At 46.1% G+C, this 20,591-nt stretch overlaps 1 protein-coding gene and 1 long non-coding RNA gene across 3 annotated transcripts in view; one reads left to right on the forward strand and one right to left on the reverse strand.

Moving 5' to 3' along the window:
* The window catches only part of LOC119564454, an 80,873-nt gene extending 69,543 nt beyond the window's left edge, over window positions 1–11,330 (forward strand). Inside the window, exons 5-7 of the long non-coding RNA XR_006287493.1 lie at window positions 2,593–2,814; window positions 10,251–10,324; window positions 10,505–11,330. This is a non-coding gene — a long non-coding RNA (uncharacterized LOC119564454). The remainder of the gene's footprint in view (window positions 1–2,592; window positions 2,815–10,250; window positions 10,325–10,504) is intronic.
* Window positions 11,331–11,378: 48 nt separating this feature from the next.
* On the reverse strand, window positions 11,379–18,400 carry LOC102942553 (cytochrome b-c1 complex subunit 10). 2 transcript variants are annotated; one of them, XR_005223326.2, is made up of 4 exons: window positions 18,214–18,400; window positions 16,143–16,285; window positions 15,389–15,586; window positions 11,379–11,647 (listed from the first exon to the last, which is right to left on the reverse strand). XR_005223326.2 is itself a non-coding variant. In XM_037885485.2 (3 exons), the coding sequence occupies exons 1-2, from the start codon at window positions 18,315–18,317 to the stop codon at window positions 16,165–16,167; spliced, it is 225 nt and encodes a 74-aa protein (XP_037741413.1). In that variant the 5' UTR covers window positions 18,318–18,373; the 3' UTR covers window positions 11,379–11,647; window positions 16,143–16,164. The 2 variants fall into 2 exon arrangements, 1 of the variants encoding a protein (XP_037741413.1); XM_037885485.2 differs by lacking the exon at window positions 15,389–15,586 and having other exon boundaries at window positions 18,214–18,373.
* Between the last annotated feature and the right edge of the window lie 2,191 nt (window positions 18,401–20,591).

The raw sequence follows: 20,591 nt of genomic DNA on the forward strand, positions 1-20,591 counted from the left end.
CCAGAAGCTGGGATTGGATGACAGAGCATGGATCACTCTATGATAACCTGTCTGTTCATTCCCTTTGGGGCACCTGCCATTGGCTACTGTCAGAGGACAGGATACTGGGCTTGATGGATCTTTGGTCTGACGCAGTATGGCCGTTCTTATGTTCTTATCTCTTTGTTGATGGTTGTAGGCTGCATGTGTGACAGTGAATCCCCCTTTCACCTGATAAATCAGTGGTCAGCTCCAAAAATAGTTTCAGTACTTGCCTGCATGGATCCTCACTGTTGGCATGTGCACACATTGGGTGCACCAGCTCAGAACTTTTTGAATAGGCACATCTATTGGGCTGTTCAGATACTTTGCCTATGTCCTCAGGCCTTCCCAGCCCCATGGTGGGTATATCCCCAACTAGAAAAGGAGTACTAGTGGCACCTTAGAGACTAACCAGTTTATTTGAGCATAAGCTTTCGTGGGCTACAGCTCACTTCATCGGATGCTGTAGCTCACGAAAGTTTATGCTCAAATAAATTGGTTAGTCTCTAAGGTGCCACTGGTACTCCTTTTCTTTTTGCGAATACAGACTAACACAGCTGCTACTCTGAAATATATCCCCAACTGTCACTCAGATCCTTCTGACCACAGTCCTATTTAAACATTCATTACTTCCTCTACCTATCTCTGTAGAACAGCTGGTCTGGAGGCTTTTGGTAGTTTTACTCATATTACTTTAAAAAAAAAAAAGATATGGCTCTCTTACTGGTTTCCACTTACCTTATATGGCAAGCAGCAGGAGATCAAGGAAGGATATGAGCAGCATATATTATGTGCAAGTCCAAAGGGCAGGAAAAATCCAGTATTCCAAGCATGTTGAGCTCAAGTTGTCCAGCCTATGTGACAGGAGTTCAAAACTACTGTAGAGGCTAACAAATTATGTTCTGGGGGATAGTTGATTAATATATGTATTTGTTTCTTCTTGGTGGGAGAGATTATTATCTTTTAAGATCTATGACTACTCTGCTTCTAATTAATGCAGCATAGAGCTCTCTGTTTTTTCTAAAGGCATTCAATCTCTAGAGGGGCTTTTAAAAAAAATAGTTTTGTATGTAGCACTGGTTTCTTTTTGTAGGTACTTATGAAATGTCTTGCTCTACAATTATTTCCAGAAAGCTTGCACGAGTGGATTGGAAGATATGTGTAGTAACTAGAGCTGATCAAAAAATGCCAGTTCTTTTTACAGGAAATTTACAATAAAAATATCTTCAGGTCTTTGGTTAAAAAAATAAAACCAACCAACCAAACAAAAACTTGAAACTTTTACTGAAAAACATTTGTTGACACAAAAAAAACCCAGAACATTTTGACCAAAATAAGTATTTTCTGCAAAAATGTTTGTTTTGGGTGAAAAGTCATTTTGTCCAAACACATTTCCACAAAAATACTGTTACCAGCTCTAGCAGTAACTTTCCCATCGTGATGAATAAAGAATGGTTACTTACCCTACAGTAACTGTGGTTCTTTGAGATGTGTTGTTCATACAGATTCCACTATTGGTGTGAATACGCCCTATGTGCTCAAAAGCAGATTCTTTTTGGTTAGTCCACTGGGGCACTGAGGCCATGTCTGCATCATAGATGCTCTTGTTCCCCTCTCTCAAGGGCATAAAGCGTAGAGCGGGCCCAACTGCCTCTCAGTTCTTTTGCCAATATAGAATCCCTTAGGAATAGGACTCCACATTAGTGGGGAAGGAGAGTGGGTCATGGAATCTGTGTTGGTAACACATGGAGAACCATAGTTACTGTAGGGTAAGTTAACTCTTCTTTCTTCTCCATGTGACTGTCCACACAGATTTCACTCTTGGTCTCTGTTTGCCTGGAGGCGGGAATGAAGAGTTCTACGTGAAGAGTGATTTCAGGATAGCCCTACTGAAATTTGATGGATGCAATCAATCTAGTGCAGTGGTTTTCAACCTGTCATCCAAAGGGGTCTGTACCTCCATTCGAAACTTTTTAGGGGTCCGCAAATGAAAAAAGGTTGAAAACCACTGCCCTAGTGGAATGAATTCTGCTATGGCCAGGGGTTTTTCCTGGCTAACTTGTAGCAAAGTCTTATGCAGTCTGATTCCCACTCAGATAAGATCTGAGTGGATATAAGTTGCTCTTTGACTCTGTCTGAAAAATACATCACATCGTCTAGGTGTGTCCCTGAATGGGTTTGTTCACTTCAGCAGGGGTAGAGAGCCTTAGGAAAGAAAACCAGGAGGTGAATGGACTGTTTTATGTGGAATTTTGAAACCACTTTGGGCAGGAAATTGGGATGAGGTCCACAGGGTTACTCTTAGCTTAGGGCATGGCTACACTACAAATTTCAAAGCGCTGTTGCGGGAGTGCTCCCGCGGCAGCACTTTGAAATGCGAGTCACACGATCACGAGGACCTGATGTTTTCTGTCCGCTTTCTTGGATAGCAGATTGAGAAGGCATGTGCCAGATTTATTGGTGAGTTCCAACAGACCATAAATGGTCAACATGGCCAACCTTCTTTTCTTGGAGTTACAGAGTGGGGTATATCCAAGAGTTAATGTTGCTTCTCTGCTATAATCTCCACAGAAACGTCCAGGGTTCAGCCATCTGGTTTATCAAGTCTTGGAGAAGTTTGAATTCATCTGCCAATGCTGCTGAAAGTGGGTTGACTGCCTCATCAGGGGAAGAAGAGGATATTGGAGCCTAGATCTGCTCAGGAGAATGCCCCTTTTTCACTCTCCTCTTCTTGCCTCTGCAGCAGCTACAGATGGAGACAAGTTATCTGTGGAGGCTGAATTCACCTCTTTGGTGAGAAAGACATGACTCTAGATACAGTGGAGGATGCTGGCTTTCTGAACATCCCCAGCGGGACCAGTATGGCCCGTCTATGGGTAATGCAATGGAGGGCACATCAGGAGATGCCAGGTGGGGGTGACCCTTATAAGGACCTGATCTCTTCCTAGCTCTCAATTCCTCCCTGACTCCTGAGCTACCTAGGGGGTGATGAAGGACAGGTGGGGAATAATTCCCTGCTATGTTCAGGGGATGAGAAGGAATATACCTCCTCCAAGGAGGGGCAGATGTGTCAGGAACACTCCACCTGTGCACCAGAAAGATTGGTATAGGGGTCACTTCCTTAGCCAGCCAGAGGCACTACAGTAGGGAGTTTTGTAAAGACTTACTTGAGCCTCTCTAGTAATGGCAACGCCGGTATCAGCCCCACCAACGTATCATTCAGCCCTGAGCAGTACTTTGGTGCCAGAGAGGTTGGACTGATGTCTCAGGTAAAGAAGCAGGTGGTACTGTGTGATGGGTACTGTCACTGCCAAAGATGTGGCTGATGGATAGGTACTGGGTATTGAGGAACTTGGCGCTGAGATTGGTGCCCAGAGGCGGATACTTAGCAGGTGCTGCCTTAGGTATCTGTACTGAGATAGAGGCAAGGCTCATCTCTGACTTATGGCCCTTCATTGACAGAGCCCTGACTGAGTCTTGTGCCCCCTGCAAACTGCCAGCAATGGGCAAAAAGAAACGTAACTAAACTAATAAATTCTACATCTAAGATTAATTGGACAGTGGCAAGAACAGTGGACAGTGCTAGAGGCTCCATCTCACAGCTATGGGCAGTAAAAAGGAACAAAGAGGCATTTGGACTCATTTTACCCTTTATGCCATGAGTTGTGGGGGGGAGGGAAAGAAGGGGATCAAGGGCACAGGCACAGCCTCAATGGACGCTGCCAGCCAAAGAGAATCCAGTCTTGGGTGCATGTGCTCCAAGAGTGGAATGTGCAGGAACACTCATGCAAAGAAGAGCGAGGATTTCATTGGGTACATTCCAAGACCTTTTTAAAAAAGTTATTTTAAAGATATACAATTTTAAAAAAACGGAGCTGCATATCTTCCCCCTCCCACCTTCATAGTTTTTAGTAGAGTTTTACATCTTTTTAGCCTTTTGGTTATAGTCCAGCTGGCATCAGTCGAACACTGAATATGCCCCCTAGTGGAGTATTTCAAGTTTGCAAGGGTTAGGATTTTTATTTTCCTATCAGACCATGGTCTCTCAGCACTTTGCTTGTATACGATTATACTTGACATATGGATTAGATATTTTAAAGAAAGGGCACTAAGAAAGTCAATTTGGAAAGACTGGCTATGCCATGTAGCCAGTAATTACTGGAAGAACTTTAATAAAGGTTTGCACCTGGTGCCTGAAGAGTAGCAAAAATGTAAATAATTAGTTTTTGCCAACTCATAAATGCTAATTTGAGATATGCAGCCATCATTGGAAATGTTATGCTCAGCCACTTGTGTTTCTGTACAGCCAAAGACAAACAAATCCAACGTCTACCTGCCTCTCAACGTGCCTAAATTCTATGGCATTTGATACTGGAAGATACTTTTCTTTCTATAGTCCTCACTGACCTCATCCCATCCACATCATACTATCCCAGCTTCTATTCAGAAACTGGCATCTTTCAAGAGGTGGCTTTTCTGTAGACTGGGCTTCAGGAATTGTCAGTCCTTTGTCAAAAGAACAGGTACTGCACAGGGAGCACCTATAGACTGAAACCCCAACTAAATCATCCCAGCCAGGGCTTTGTCAAGCCAGGCCTTAAAAACCTCTAAGGATGGTGTATTTTAAAGAATCCTTATTGAGGTTACAGGAACAAACCATCCCAATGTGTAGAAAGAATAGTAAATATGGCAGCAAAACCTTTGCTTAACAGTGAAATCGTTGCTGATCTTAAAACACAAAAAAGAAGCTTACAAGAAGGGGAAGCTTGGACAAATGACCTGGGAGGAGTATAAAATATTGCTTGAGCATGCAGGAGTGAAATCAGGAAGGCCAAAGCACAATTGGAGTTGCAGCTAGGGCAAGAGATGTTAAGAGTAACAAGAAGGATTTCTACAGGTATGTTGGCAACAAGAAGGTGGTCAAGGAAAGTGTGGGCCCCTGACTGAATGGGGGAGGCAACCTAGTGACAGAGGATGTGGAAAAAGCTAATGTACTCAATGCTTTTTTTGCCTCTGTCTTCACAAACAAGGTCAGCTCCCAGACTGCTGCGCTGGGCAGCACAGCATGGGGAGAAGGTGACCAGCCCTCTGTGGAGAAAGAAGTGGTTCAGGATTATTTAGAAAAGCTGGACGAGCACAAGTTCATGGGGCCGGATGCGCTGCATTCGAGGGTGCTAAAGAAGTTGGCGGATGTGATTGCAGAGCCATTGGCCATTACCTTTGAAAACTCATGGCGATCAGGGGAGGTCCAGGACGACTGGAAACAGGCTAATGTAGTGCACCCATCTTTAAAAAAGGGAAGGAGGAGCATCTGGGGAACTACAGGCTGGTCAGCCTCACCTCAGTCTCTGGAAAAATCATGGAGCATGTCCTCAAGGAATCCATTTTGAAGCACTTTGAGGAGAGAAAAGTGATCAGGAACAGTCAGCATGGACTCACCAAGGGCAAGTCATGCCTGACTAACCTAATTGCCTTCTATGACGAGATAACTGGCTCTGTGGACAAGGGGAAAGCAATGGACATGTTATTTATTCCTTGACTTTAGCAAAGTTTTGATATGGTCTCCCACGTATTCTTGCCAGCAAGTTAAAGTAGTATGGGCTGGATGAATGGACTATAAGGTGGATAGAAAGCTGGCTCATCATTAGATCATCATTAGATCATCAGGCTCTATGGGTAGTGATCAATGGCTCCGTGTCTAGTTGGCAGCCAGTATCAAGCGGAGTGCCCCAAGGGTCGGTTTTGTTCAATATCTTCATTAATGATCTGGAGGACAGCGTGGATTGCACTCTCAGCAAGTTTGCAGATGACACTAAACTGGGAGGAGAGGTAGATACGCTGGAGGATAGGGATAGGCTACAGAGGGACCTAGACAAATTAGAGTATTGGGGCAAAAGAAATCTGATGAGGTTCAATAAGGACAAGTGCAGAGTCCTGCAGTTAGGATGGAAGAATCCCACACACTGCCACAGACTAGGGACTGAGTGGCTGGGCAGCAGTTCTGCAGGAAAGGACCTAGGGGTTACAGTGGACGAGAAGCTGGATATGAGTCAACAGTGTGCCCTTGTTGCCAAGAAGGCTAACGGCATTTTGGGCTGTATAAGTAGGAGCATTGCCAGTAGATCGAGGGACGTGATTGTTCCCCTCTATTCGACATTGTTGAGGCCTCATCTGGAGTACTGTGTCCAGTTTTGGGCCCCACACTACAAGAAGGCTGTGGAAAAATTAGAAAGAGTCCATTGGAGGGCAACAAAAATGATTAGGGGGCTGGAGCACATGACTTATGAGGAGAGGCTGAGGGAACTGGGATTATTTAGTCTGCAGAAGAGAAGAATGAGGGGGGATTTGATAGTTGTTTTCAACAACCTGAAAGGGGGTTTCAAAGAGGATGGATCTAGACTATTCTCAGCGGTACCAGATGACAGAACAAGGAGTAATGGTTTCAAGTTGCAAAGGGGGAGGTTTAGGTTGGATATTAGGAAAAACTTTTTCACTAGGAGGGTGGTGAAGCACTGGAATGGGTTACCTAGGGAGATGGTGGAATCGCCTTCCTTAGAGATTTTTAAGGTCAGGCTTGACAAAGCCCTGGCTGGGATGATTTAGTTGGGGATTGGTCCTGCTTTGAGCAGGGGGTTGGACTAGATGACCTCCTGAGGTCCCTTCCAACCCTGATATTCTATGATTCTAGAGAGATTATGAAGATTCCACCACCTCTCTAGGTAACCCATTGCAGTGCTTCACCACCCTCTTAGTAAAATAGTGTTTCCTAATATCTAACATAGACCTCCCCCACTGCAACTCGAGACCATTGCTTCTTGTTCTGTCATCTGCCACCATTGAGAACAGCCGAGCTCCATCCTCTTTAGAACCCTCCTTCAGGGGAGGGCTGCTATTAAATCCCCCCTCACTCTTCTCTTCTGCAGACTAAATAATCCCAGTTCCCTCCGCCTCTCCTCATCTGTCATGTGCCCCAGCCCCCTAATCATTTTTGTTGCCCTCCGCTGGACTCTCTCCAATTTGTCCACATCCCTTCTGTAGTGGGTTGACCAAAACTGGACACAATACTCCAGGTGTGGCCCCACCAGTGCCAAATAGAGGGGAATAATCACTTCCCTCGATCTGCTGGCAATGCTCCTACTAATACAGCCCAATTTGCCGTTGGTCTTCTTGGCAACAAGGGCACACTGCTGACTCATATCCAGCTTCTCGTCCCCTGTAATCCCCAGGTCCTTTTCTTCAGAACTGCTTCTTAGCCAGTCGGTCCCCAGCCTGTAGCAGTGCATAAGTTTCTTCCTTCCAAAGTGCAGTGTCCTTGTTGAATCCCATCAGATTTCTTTTCGCCCAATCCTCCATTTGTCTAGGTCACTCTGGACCCTATCCCTACAGTCCAGCGTATCTACCCCTCCCCCCATCTTAGTGTCATCTGCGAACTTGCTGAGGGTGCAATTCAACCCATCATCCAGATCATTAATAAAGATGTTGAACACAACTAGCCCCATGACCAACCCCTGGGGCACTCCTCTTGATACCGGCTGCCAACTAGACATTGAGTCGTTGATCACTACCCATTGAGCCCGACAATCTAGCCAGCTTTCTATCCACCTTATAGTCCATTCATCCAGCCCATACTTCTTTAACTGGCTGGCAAGAATACCGTGGGAGACCTGTCAAAAGCTTTGCTAAAGTCAAGGAACAACACATCCACCACTTTCCCCTCATCCACAGAGCCAGTTATCTCGTCATAGAAGGCAATCAGGTTGGTCAGGCATGACTTGCCCTTGGGGAATCCATGCTGACTGTTCCTGATCACCTTCCTCTCCTCCAAGTGCTTCAAAATGGATTCCTTGAGGACCTGCTCCATGATTTTGCCAGGGACTGAGATGAAGTCTGCAGTTCCCCAGATGCTCCTTCTTCCGTTTTTTAAAGATGGGCACTATATTTGCCTTTTTCCAATTGTCCTGGACCTCCCCTGATCGCCATGAGTTTTCAAAGATAATGGCCAATGGTTTTGCAATCACATCAGCCAACTCCCTCAGCACCCTCAGATGCATTAGATCTGGACCCATGAACTTGTGCATGTCCAGCTTTTCTAAAAAGTCCTTAACCTGTTCTTTCACCATTGAGGGCTGCTTACCTCCTCACCATACTGCGTTGCCCAGTGCAGCAGTCTGGGAGCTGATCTTGTCTGTGAAGACCAAGGCAAAAAAAGCATTGAGTACTTCAGCTTCTTCCATATCATCTGTCACTAGGTTGCCTCCCCCATTCAGTAAGGGTCCCACACTTTCCCTGACCACCTTCTTGTTACCCTTCACATCCCTTGCTAGCTGCAACTCCAATTGTGCCTTGGCCTTCCTGATTACACCCCTGCATGCTCTAGCAATCTCTTTATACTCCTCCCTAGTTGTCATCTGTCCAAATTTCCACTTCTTGTAAGCTTCTTTTTTGAGTTTAAGCTCACCGGAGATTTCTCTGTTAAGCCAAGCAGGTTGCCTGCCATATTTGCTATTTTTTCTGCACATCAGGATGGTTTGTTCCTGAGCCCTCAATAAGGCTTCTTTAAAATACAGCTAGCTCTCCTGGACTTCTTTCCCCCTAATATTTGCCTCCCAGGGGATCCTGCTCATCAGTTCCCTAAGGGAGTCTAAGTCTGCTTTTCTGAAGTCCAGGGTCCATATTTTGCTACTCTCCTTTCTTCCTTTTGTCAGGACCCTGAACTCAATCATCTCAAGTATCAGGGGGTAACCGTGTTCGTCTGTATCCACTAAAACAACAAGGAGTCCAGTGGCACCTTAAAGACTAACAGATTTATTTGAGCATAAATCTGAAGTGGGGTTTTTACCCACAAAAGTTTATGCTCAAATAAATCTGTTAGTCTTTAAGGTGCCACCGGACTCCTTGTTGTTTTCAACCATCTCATGGTCACTGCTACCTAGGTTGCCACCCACTTCTACTTCCCCTACCAATTCTTCCCTGTTTGTGAGCAGCAGGTCAAGAGGAGCACGGCCTCTTTTTGGTTCCTCCACCACTTGTACCAGGAAGTTGTCCCCAACACTCTCCAAAAACTTCCTGGATTGTCTGTGCATTGCTGTGTTGCTCTCCCAGCAGATGTCAGGGTGATTGAAGTCCCCCATTAGAACCAGGGCCTGTGATCTGGAAACTTCTGTTAGTTGTCTGAAGAAAGCCTCATCTACCTCGTCCTCCTGGTCTGGTGGTCTATAGCACATGCCCACCACAACATGACCCTTGCTGCTCTCGCCTTTAAACTTAACCCAAAGACTCTCAACAGGCTTTTCTCCAGTTTCATACTGGATCTCTGAGCAATCATACTGCTCTTACATACAATGCAACTCCTCCACCTTTCCTCCCGTACCTGTCCTTCCTAACAGTTTATACCCATCCATGACAGTGCTCCAATCATGTGAACTGCCCCACCAAGCTTCTGTTATGCCAATCACATCATAGTTCCTTGATTGTGCTGGGACTTCCAATTCTTCCTGCTTGTTTCCCGGGCTTCTTGCATTAATGTACAGGCACCTATGATAACTAGCTGATTGCCCTGCTTTCTCAGTAGGGATCAGGAGGCTTCTCGTCTTGTACCCTCCTCCTTGTATTTCCTCCCATTATCCCACTTCCCCCTGGGCTTAGGTCCCCATCCCCCGGCAAACCTAGTCCTATCAGATATCTTGTCCTATTAGATATCAGCAGTAATATTTATAAGCATACCCACCCTAGATATGTAATTAAACATGTAAACGCAGGTAAAATGGAGCAGAGAGGAGTTTGCTGCTTTGATTTCACAAAAGATATGGTAGTGGAAAAAGCAGCAGAGTTTTGACAACAGAACAGCATGCTAAGAAGGGAATACAGACCTTTGGGGAGTTTTCTGCACTCAAATGGGGTGGTGGCACTTAAAGCTGCTGTTGCAAATGGCAATGTAAGGAATCAATAGCAGTAGTTCCAAGGAGCCCAAGCCACAGCAGCTGCCTCATGGCCTTAGTCTAGAGCTCACAAGCTCTGCTGGACCACACACTTCTCATCAGATGTGTTATTCCTCTCCCTCCCCCGACCCCTTGAGCATCAAAATTAGCTCATCACTCCCTATGCTTCTGCATGATACTCTTGGATCAAGCAGATCAGTCAAACACGTATGGAGTCTGTAAATCAAACCACTTTTGACCTTTAAGGCCAAATACTAAGAAACTTTTCAAACTGGAGTGCTTCTTTTGTAGAAATCGGCGAGAAAAATTCTACCTTGACAAGATACATGGCAGTTTTCAGGCACATTGGTTAAGTTTCCATGGAGGTTAGTGTGGTTAGAGACCTTATGATTGTTTTTTTAGGATTTTAACCTGCATTATATGGCTATAACTATGTTGAGTTAACACTGCTTCAGGAAGTCAGGTTCAGCATATTTAATTTCTCAGCCTTAATACTGCCTTACTGGATGTTTGACATTTAATTTTGTTTTCCCCCCTCTCTCAAGGATCCATTTAAATTAAAAATTGCCCAGGTGCTGGTCACTCTGCAGCCTGAAGTTCAGACCTGGACTTGCAAATTAGATCCTTTAGCCGTGAACTAAACAACACCTCAACAGCATCCAAATATGGATACATCTTCAAAATTGTTTAGTAAAAACTCCAAGTTTCAGAGTAGCAGCCGTGTTAGTCTGTATTCGCAAAAATAATTCTTTTTGTAAAAACTCCAAGTAATTCACCACGTGCAAGATTCTGAAGGACACAATTAAAGATTAAAAACTGAAAGAAAATCTGTGCTGCTGTGTGTGTGCAAGAATGAGCCTTCATAAACTGCCCTGGAAGAGGGTATATTTTTAGTCTTGAGCAATTAAGGTGACATTCTTGTCAAGTTTGAAGCTTCTGCTCTTTGAGTTGAGAGCAAAGGACTGGGCTACCACAAATCCTAACTCCATCTCCCCTTAACTGCTCGATCCATTTCCATCTAATAAGTGTTCTGATATTACATCGTTCCATCACATTTATCTTTCACAAGGTAAGGTACACTACATCAATTTAGTTGTACTGAAATAGCCAGTAGGATAGTGAAGTTTAAGTTATCTACACTAAGTCAGTGGAACCGATAGTTATCACGCTACTTTACAGCCTCAATTATGGAAAGTTAACCATTAGAGGAGTCCACAGGTATTGGTTCCAGTTTACTGCAATAATGGTTTGAGGACCAGAGTCATTTCTCACAAATTTATGACTCATGAATGCAGTAAGTTTAACATATACCACGTAACCCAAGTGGGCTGCCAAAGGCTGGTAATATACAGCCCAAAGGAGATCTGATTTTTTAGAATAGCTTCCAAGAGGAAAGGTAAACATTTATCACAAAAGTTATTCAGTTTATGATTTATTTTGTACATCTGTTTTATGAATTCAGCCCATCAGAATGAGACCGCCTGTGAAAGTGACCCAGAAGCAAGTTCACACATTTGTGCAGCCAGCATGTTAAATTAAATTTGATTGTTCATAACTGTTCAGTAGAAGATAAAGTAACATCACAGCCTCTCCTGAAGTCCACAATGAGCATTTCAAATTCACATCAGACTAGGGTCTCCGAGAGGAAGAATGGATCCAATACACCAAGTCCAGCCCATAAATGCTTCCTACAATAAAAACAAACAGTTAGTAAGCAACGCTTCTTGCAAAGTGTCATGGCAGTCAATGCAAAGGACTGCAAGATCTAAAAGTTCAGAGATCCATGCAGAAGGAGTTTCTAGTGACACAAGGACAAGTAAGGGAAACGAGAAGTAGTTATGTTGCTATTTTAAAAGTCCATTTAATGACAATATGGAACCAGATAGGTGCCCTGTTTGCTTTGACATCATAGAATCCTAGAAAGGGCGGGAAGGGACCTCAAAAACTGATCAAGTCCTACCCCACACTGACGCAGGAACAAGTAAACCTAGACCATCCCTGACAGATTAAACCTGCTCTTGAAAATCTCCACTATAGGGATTTCACAACTTCCCTTGGAAGCCTATTCCAGAGCTTAACTACCCTTATAGGTAGAAAGATTTTCCCTAATATCTAACCGAAGTCTCCCTTACTGCAGATTAAACCCATTATTTCTTGCCCTACCTTCAACCAGAACAAATGATCATAATCCTCTTTATAACAGCCCTTAACATATTTGAAGATAAGTTACCAGGTCCCCCTTAAGTCTTCTTTCCTCAAGACTAAACATCCCCGTAAGTATGCTTTTCAAACCTTTTATTATATCTGGACTCTTTCCAGTTTGTCCACATCTTTCCTAAAGTGCATCACCCAGAACTGGACACAGGACTCCAGCTGAGGCCTCACCAGTGCTGAGCAGAGCAGGACAATTACCTCCTTTGTCTTACATACAACACTGCTGTTAATATACCCCAGAATCATAGTAGCCTTTTCCACAATTGCATCACTGTTGACTCATTCAACTTGTGAGCCACTACAACGCCCAGATTTTCTCAGCAGTACTACCACCGAGCCAGTTATTCCCAATTTTGTACTTGTGCATTTGATTTTTCATTCCTTAATACCTTTGCATGATCATTTAATTTCAGACCAATACTCCAATTTATCAAGGTTGTTCTGAATTCTAATCCTATCCTCCAAAATACTAGCAACACCTCCAAGCTTGATGTCACTTGCAAATGTTATAACCATACCCTCCACTCCATTATCCAACTCATTAATGAAAATATTGACTAGTACCAGACCCAGGACTGACCACTGTGGGACCACACTATATACATCTGCCCTGTTTGATAGCAAATCACTGATCACTATTCTTTGAGCATGGTCTTTCAACCAGTTGTGCACCCATCTTATAGTAACTTCATCTAGACCACACTTCCCCAGCTTGCTTATGAGAATGTCATGCAGGACTGTGTCAAAACCCTTACTAAAATCAAAACAATCCTGTCTACAGCTTCCCCCCATCTAATAGGCTAGTCCTCTGAAGAAGGAAATAAGGATATTTGGCATGATTTATTCCTAACAAATCCATATTGGCTATTCCCTATAACCCTATCATCAGGTGCTTACAAACTGTTTAATAATTTGTTCCAATATCTTTCCACTTATGAATGTTAGCCTGACTGTTCTATAATTATTAAGGCCCCCTTGTTCCCCCTTTTAGAAGATAGGAACTGTGTTGGCCCTTCTCCAGTCCTCTGGAACCTCACCCATCCACCAGGAGTTCTCAAAGATAATTGCCAATAGTTCTGAGATTGCTTCAAGCTAATTCCTTAAGTACCCTGGGATGAATTTCATCAGGCCCTGCTGACCTGAATACATCTAACTTATCTAAATAGTCTTTAACCTTTCCTTCTCTATTTTGGTTTGTGTTCTTTCCTCTTATTGTTGAGTATCTGGTCACTATTCACCTTTTTAGTGAAGGCTGAAACAAAATAGGCATTAAACACCTCAGCCTTCTTGATGTCATCAGTTATTAGCTCTCATTCCCTGCTAAGTAGAGGGCCTATACCAGAGGTGGGCAAACTACGGCCCGCGGGACGCTACTGCCCGGACCCTGAGCTCCTGGCCCAGGAGGCTACTTCCAGCCCCTCCCCTGCTGTCCCCCCTTCCCCGCAGCCTCAGCTCACTGCGCCACCGGTGCAATGCTCTGGGCAGCAGGGCTGCAAGCTCTTGCCGGGCAGTGCAGCTGCAGAGCCGCGGCCTGATGCGGTGCTCTGTGCTGCACGGTGGCATAGCTGCCTGTCCTGGTGCCCTGGGCGGCACGGCTGTAGCACCGCCAGCGCTCCAGGCAGCGCAGTAAGGGGGCAGGAAGCATCGGATAGAGGGCAGAGGGGTTTGTGTGGTGGTCAGGGGTGTGGATAGGGGTTGTGGCGGTCAGATGGTGGGGAACAGGGGGGTTGAATGGGGGCAGGGGTCCCGGTGGGGGCAGTCAAGAATGAGAGGATGGGGCAGGAGTCCTGGGGGGGGCCGTCAGGGGGTGAGAAGCGGGGGGGGGGGGGGGGTCAGAGAGGGGGCAGGGCCACACCTGGCTGTCTGGGGAGGCACAGCCTCCCCTAACTGGCCCTCCACACAATTTCGGAAACCCGATGTGGCCCTCAGACCAAAAAGTTTTCCCGCCCCTGGCCTATACTTTCCTTCATCATTCTCTTGCTCTTAATGTCTTACCTTTTCTTATTGCCTTTTATGTCCCTTGCTAGGTCTAACTCATTTGGTCCTTACGCTTGTGCTATTCTTTTATACACCTCCTCAGCAATTTGTCAGTGTTTCCACCTTTTGTAGGATTCCTTTTTGATTTTCAGGTCATTAAGGCACTCCTGATGGAGTCATATTGGCCTCTTACTATTCTTCTTATTTTTCCTTCACACAGGTGTGGTTTTGAGTTTTGCACTTAATAACGTGTCCCTGAGAAACTGCCAGCTCTCCTGAACTGCTTTAGATTTGCTCCCCATAGGATCTTACCTACCAGTTCTCTGAGTTTGTTAAAGTCTGGTTTTTTGAAGTCCATTGTCCTTATACTGCTGCTCTTGCTCATTCCTTTTGTTAGAATCATTAAATCTGTAATTTCATGATCACTTTCACCCAAATTGCCTTCCACTTTCAGATTCACAACCAATTTCTCCCTGTTCTTACAACTGTAGATTACTCTTCTGTTTCTAAATGCAACATGTATAATACAAGTTGAATGTGACTCATGGCAATGCCAGTATTTGACATGTTCCTGAAACCATCATTCACATTCACCCACTTCCATATATTTACTGCCCAACACGCCTTTTTTTAAGTGGAGTGAAGGGTTATTACATAACTTAGGTTCTGCAGCACAACTTTATAGAGCATTTCCATCAACAGGCTTAACAATTAGCAGAGCAACTGAATGTTAATGCACTAAGTTTCCTAGAGCAATTTATCAACTTTCATAAATAAATTAATCCCACATTAACACTCTAGCCCCTATTATGGGCTGGTCTTTTTTTCCATGAAGCTGCTAATGGAAATTGCACTTTTGATAAATGTTTTGACACAGGGGAACGCACAAAAATGAACCACTCTCTCTTACAAATACCTCTGACAAAGAGTAAGATTTTCCTTTTAAAGAAAAAAGGCAATTTTTTCTGGTTTCTAATGTGTTCTGTGTTTTCAGACTCTCAAATCCCCTCACAATCAATAGTGTTTAATACATGGAGATTCTCCCAAAATGCCATACGATCAAGCACCATAAATACAATTGTGTCTTCCACTGAAATAAATACCATGATGCAGAACGCCCCCCACATCACTGTTTCTCAACTTTTTCAGGTTGGTGAGTCCTTATTCCAAGAGAAATTTTCACAATACCTTTACATTTACTATGAAAAAGAAAGTAAATATTGTAACATTAAACCTACATAATTTGCATGTGTTCCAAAAGGTTGACAAATGCTTGCTATGGAAGTGTATGCAGGGAGAGAGATTTTCTTTTGCTTTAGAATGCAAGAAAATTTTCAATGTCTCACAACCCCCTTGATTGCCTTTTGTGACCCATCAGTTGAGAAACACTGCTAAATTCAAAAACTCTCAAGCTACTCCATTCAGTACCGTAGGACCTGAAAGAGATGGATAGGGTGAGGAAGTTAAATACACATCAGCTCAGAACATGCAATGCGCGTATTTCTCAGAATAGCACGTTACAAGGAGACTTGTGATTACTACGAGCTCATCTGTAGAAGCTGTATAGCACTTTGAAGCTATAAAGTATTGACTAATCCTGCCAACTCCCTTATGATATATGTATTCTCTATTTTACAGCTGGGAACACTTACGCTGATAAAAATCCACTAGACCACATTGGCTCACTCTGAAAAATAATGTAACTTAAAATAATGTAATTTAAAATAAACTGGCTAGTTTCTACTAAGGTACACGGATAGCATATCTGGGCTGGGCAAGTTCTTATCAAGATTATTGTCATGATGCCATTTCTTACTTTCACTACAAGAAAGAATTACATGATAAAGTGCAACAGTTCTCTTTGGGGACTAAATATTGGACAGAATATTTAGTTTCAAATTACTGGATTCTATACTGGAGATCACATAAAATGGCATGTAATCACAAAATATATGCATGTTATTTCTGATAAGTACAAGACAGAAAACTTACCATTAGAAGGAAGAGCAACAGCTTAATCATCTTTCTTAAACTTGCCATTAATGTAGGGAACATAGTCAAGGATCAGTCTCCAGTCTGTCGCCCACACCAATCCCACAGTGCCTACGGTGCCCCATGTGGTCAATGTGGGGGTCCTATAGAACACAGACACATAACCATGCCTCTTCTACATATCTAAATGTTTGTCAGCTACTTTAGCAATAAACACCTGCCAAGACTGTTTACTCAAGAAGAAATCTTAGCTGCGACCTTGAAGAGAAAGTCACACAGTTAGGCCCAAGTCTACCTGCATCTTGGCAAGGGGTTAGACTAGATAACCCTTGTGGTCCCTTCTAACCCTATGATTCTCACTCAGGGTGAAGCTTAACCTGATACCAGAAAATTACAAATAGTGCCCTTATCTGTGGCATTTCTGCTTTTTTCACTATTTACAATCCACTCAGCTTGGTTTATTTCTGCTGGCCCATGCTTATCTGTATGCAGTGTTGTTGTAGTCCTGTCGGTCCCAGGATGTTGGACAGACAAGGTTTTCTTTCTCACCAACAGAAGTTGGTCCAATAAAAGATATTACCTCATCCACCTTGTCATGTTTATTTGTAGCCAGTTTCAGTTTCTGGTTCTCTGGTTCTCATGCACTAGCACATCATTGCAGGGTTTGGGCTGGAAACACTGTACAGGAATATCTAAATCCCTGCATCTCGCTAGAGATGATCAAGCCAGAAAATGGCCTGGCCCAAATTATATTTCAACGTGGTCAGACATTCATAGATTCTAAGGCTAGATGATACTACCGTGATCATCTAGTCTAACCTCCTGTGTAACACAGAACTTCCTCAGAATAATTTCTGTCTGAAATGTGTTGTATCTTAGTTTCCTAACTCTAGCTTTCTCTCTGCCTATGTTTTAGCCTATTTAACACACAGTTTGGCTCACTGAATGTTAGCTGGGTAGCATGTTTAGAACTGGAGCCAGGACTTATATTAGCTGAACTAAAGGGAGTTGTTTCACAGTAGGACACTGACAATAGCAAAGTTGCCTGTAATTTTCCCCTCACTTCAAATTAGTAGCTCTAACCACATTCTAGAATAGGGGTGGGCCAGATCTGGCCCGTCTAACATTTCTGTCCAGCCCGCCAGGTTCTTTGGCTGCCCCCTCATGATTTCTGGGCCGCTAAAAGTCCCATGGTGCAGCAGGGTGCTCAGGCAGGCTGGCTGGCTGCCTGCCGTGGCCCCACACTGCTCCTGGAAGTGGCAGGCTGCTGCTGGCAGGTCTCTGCGCGCCCCTCGCGGGGAGGAGGGGGCAGCTCCGCGTGCACTGCCCCCACCCCCAGCACCAGAAACCAGTGGGGGCAGTGCTTGTGGGCGCAAGCAGCATTTGGAGACCTGCTACCCCCCCCCCCCCGCCCCCCACCAAGAGGCACGCAGAGACGTGCCACCAGCAGCCAGCTGCAGCCGCTTCTGGGAGCCGCGTGGGGCCATGGCATGCAGATAGCCTGCCTGAGCCCCGCTGTGCTGCCGGCTGGGAGCTGCCTGTGGTAAGCGCCTCCCGGCCAGAGCCCGGACCTCGCACCCCCTCCTGCACCCCAACCCCCTGCCGCAGGTCAGACCCCCCTCCTGCACCCCTGTCCATTAACACAGTAGCAACGTGCGGCCTGTGACAACTCACCAAAATTCACGGAGTGGCGCCCCTGTGACTATTATTGCCCACCCCTCTTCTAGGAGCTGAACTAAAGAAAAACCGCACCCTCTGCCCATAACCCCTCGTGGCCGGCTTCCAGGGTAATTAGCTACCGGCCTTCCAAGCGCCTTCCTGCCAGCTCTCCATAGCGCTGCAGGCCAGGGCGGGTTTTTAAGCATCTCAAACGGAGACGCCCTTGTATCTGCCCCGCTCCCGAGGTCACTGCCCCGCTGCCAGGCGGGGGCCCCCCGCCGCCTTCTCCCCCGAGAGGGAGGGGCGGGGAAAGACCCCAGGGTGGGGGTGAGCCGCCCCGCCCCCCAGGCAGGGCCCCCCCCCGGGAGGGGGGACTCAGCCCCGCGGAGGGGGGGCCCCCCGCGCGCCTCACCAGTTCCGGAGCAGCTGGGCGTAGCGGGGCCCCATGAGCCTGCTCAGCATCCTGCTCCCAGCCCAGCCTCGGCCGCCGGCCTCAAAGTCACCCCGTCTGCGCATGCGCCCGCGACGCGGCGCCCCGCAGGCCCCGCCCTGCGCCGGAGAGCCGGAAAGGACCCCGTGGGGGGGGGGGGGGGCAAGGCCGCCCGTGACGCCGCCTGATCAGAAATATGAATGAGTCATCTAAATGATTAATTATTATGATGGCCAATGCCAGTCACCCTCGAGCTCCCCTTTATCCTCCCTTCCCCCTTAACCGAACAACGGCCACGTCTCCCCGGCCCCCCTTTTACCATCTACTTCCCCCACCATCACCAATTCAGGAGGCTCCTTCCCCCTCCTGACCGCCCCCCCCCCCCCGCTACTAACCGAGCCCCTGTCCCCGGATCGCCCACCTCCCCCATAGCCACCCTGCCACCAGCCCCCCGTTCACCCAGCCGGAGCTCTCCTATTCCCAGAAATCCCGAGATTGCCTTAAAGAATCACAAGATTTGCACAAATCCTAAATCTGGGCCTATAAAATTCCCTTCTAGGGTTTGGCAGCAGCAGAGGCCACATTTCCCAACTTTTCTCTGCCATCACAAGGGCCGGAAACTTACCGAAAAAAGAAAAGAAACGGGAGATTCTCACAGAATCCCATGACTCCAGGGGCTGGGGCTTTGAGACAAACACCAGCTGGCAGCACGGTAACTGAGCTCATGGTGCTCTCCATTATCCATCACCCCATCACTCACACCTCCAGCCCGTGTCCTCTCTCCCCAGTTCATGCCCTTCTGGCATTCAGCATTGCCAACTGTACAGATCTTTTTGCAACCAGTGGGTTTGGGCGGGCAGGGCTGCAGCCCAGTCTCCTGCCAGTGCAAGAAGCTCCAGCCTGCTAGCGAATTTGAGCCCTTGAATTGGCTGCCTGCTCCCATTCCCTGGCTCCTGGGGCAGAAAAATCAATCAGAGCTTCTGCAGGAGGCAGGTGGAGGTCTTTCCCCCTTCCCACTCAGGAGCCCACACCCTTCTCACGGGGACAGGAGAGGGTAGCTGAGCTGCACAGGTCCCCTCCCTCCTGTGAGTAAAGGGGTCAGGACGGTTTCTCTGCTCCTCCATGCCATTCAGTGCCTGGACTGGAAAGGGGCCAAAAAGAGTGAAAAGACCCTCGAGCTGCCCCCCACCAGCCTGGAAGGGGAAGAAGGGATGCCACTGGAGGCCCCAGGCCTGGGAGAGCAGAATGTGAAGAATCCCAGGAGGAACAGAGTTGAGACTGGGGGATGAACTGATATGGGACTCTTGTTGGAATTTGGGGGTAGGGGGTGAACAGGGTTGACTTGAAGATTGGGGACAGAATTAATTACTGGGCAGATGTGGGGGTGAGAGCTCCTGCAGCAGGGGCCAAAATCACCCACCCCATATATTTGCCAGAGTGGGAAGCACTGATTGTCCCACACACTGGGGATGGGTAGGACGAGTTCAACAACCAAAAGCCAGGCTAAAAAGCACAATATAGTCTTTAAAAAAAAAAAAAATCTTAAGATATTTGGGGTTTGGCTCATGAGTTTTGATCTTTACTGTACTGTCTCCAAGTAACCAGATTGCAGCCACCTCCCACGTTGCATCAGTTGATGGGACCTGCCCACCCCAATAACCTTGGGCCCATCAGAATCACGTCCAATATCACTGTCTCTGATTAGCTAAATCCCTATTCTTGTTAACTAAACCCTCCTCCCCAAACTGATGTCATCTCCCTTCACATGGGGTCAAAGTCACTTTCCTGATCGCTGCCCTGATTTTCCGAACCCATTGCCTATGCCCTCTTCTCTGAACTACAGTCACATCTCCTCCCCCTCCCTTCCTACTGCCATGGCTACACCCTGTTAGCCCTGTTCCCCCTTGAGTACCACCCTCGGGACGTGCTGTTATGAAAATTCTCTTGTGGCCACATCCCATCCCAGGCAAATCCCTTTCTCTGGTTAGCTCATCTAATTAGCCAGACATAATTTAACCAAATCTCCCTATTTTTGGGAGGAAGAAAATTGGCAGCATGTGACCTCCAGAAGAAGAAAGAGGAGAACCCATGTACCCTGAATGCAGATAGAGATAAGAAACTGTTTTCACGCTCTCTGCACAGGTACTACAGCGGAGAATGGTTTGGAAGAGTCATCTGAGGGAAGGGATCAGAAGGAGACCCCATTGACCAGAAGATATGGGATGCATTGTCCTAGGGATGGGGGTTCCATGACCATCATGCCCAAGAGGAGGGGACTCTCTCCTAAGGGGAACGGAGTCATCCATCTGCCATCTAGACCAGGAAACTCGAGAAGTGTGCTGCTTGCCTGGAGGTAGAAT

The sequence above is a fragment of the Chelonia mydas genome, chromosome 25 (genome assembly GCF_015237465.2).
Source record: "Chelonia mydas isolate rCheMyd1 chromosome 25, rCheMyd1.pri.v2, whole genome shotgun sequence".
Taxonomy (NCBI): Eukaryota; Metazoa; Chordata; order Testudines; family Cheloniidae; genus Chelonia; species Chelonia mydas.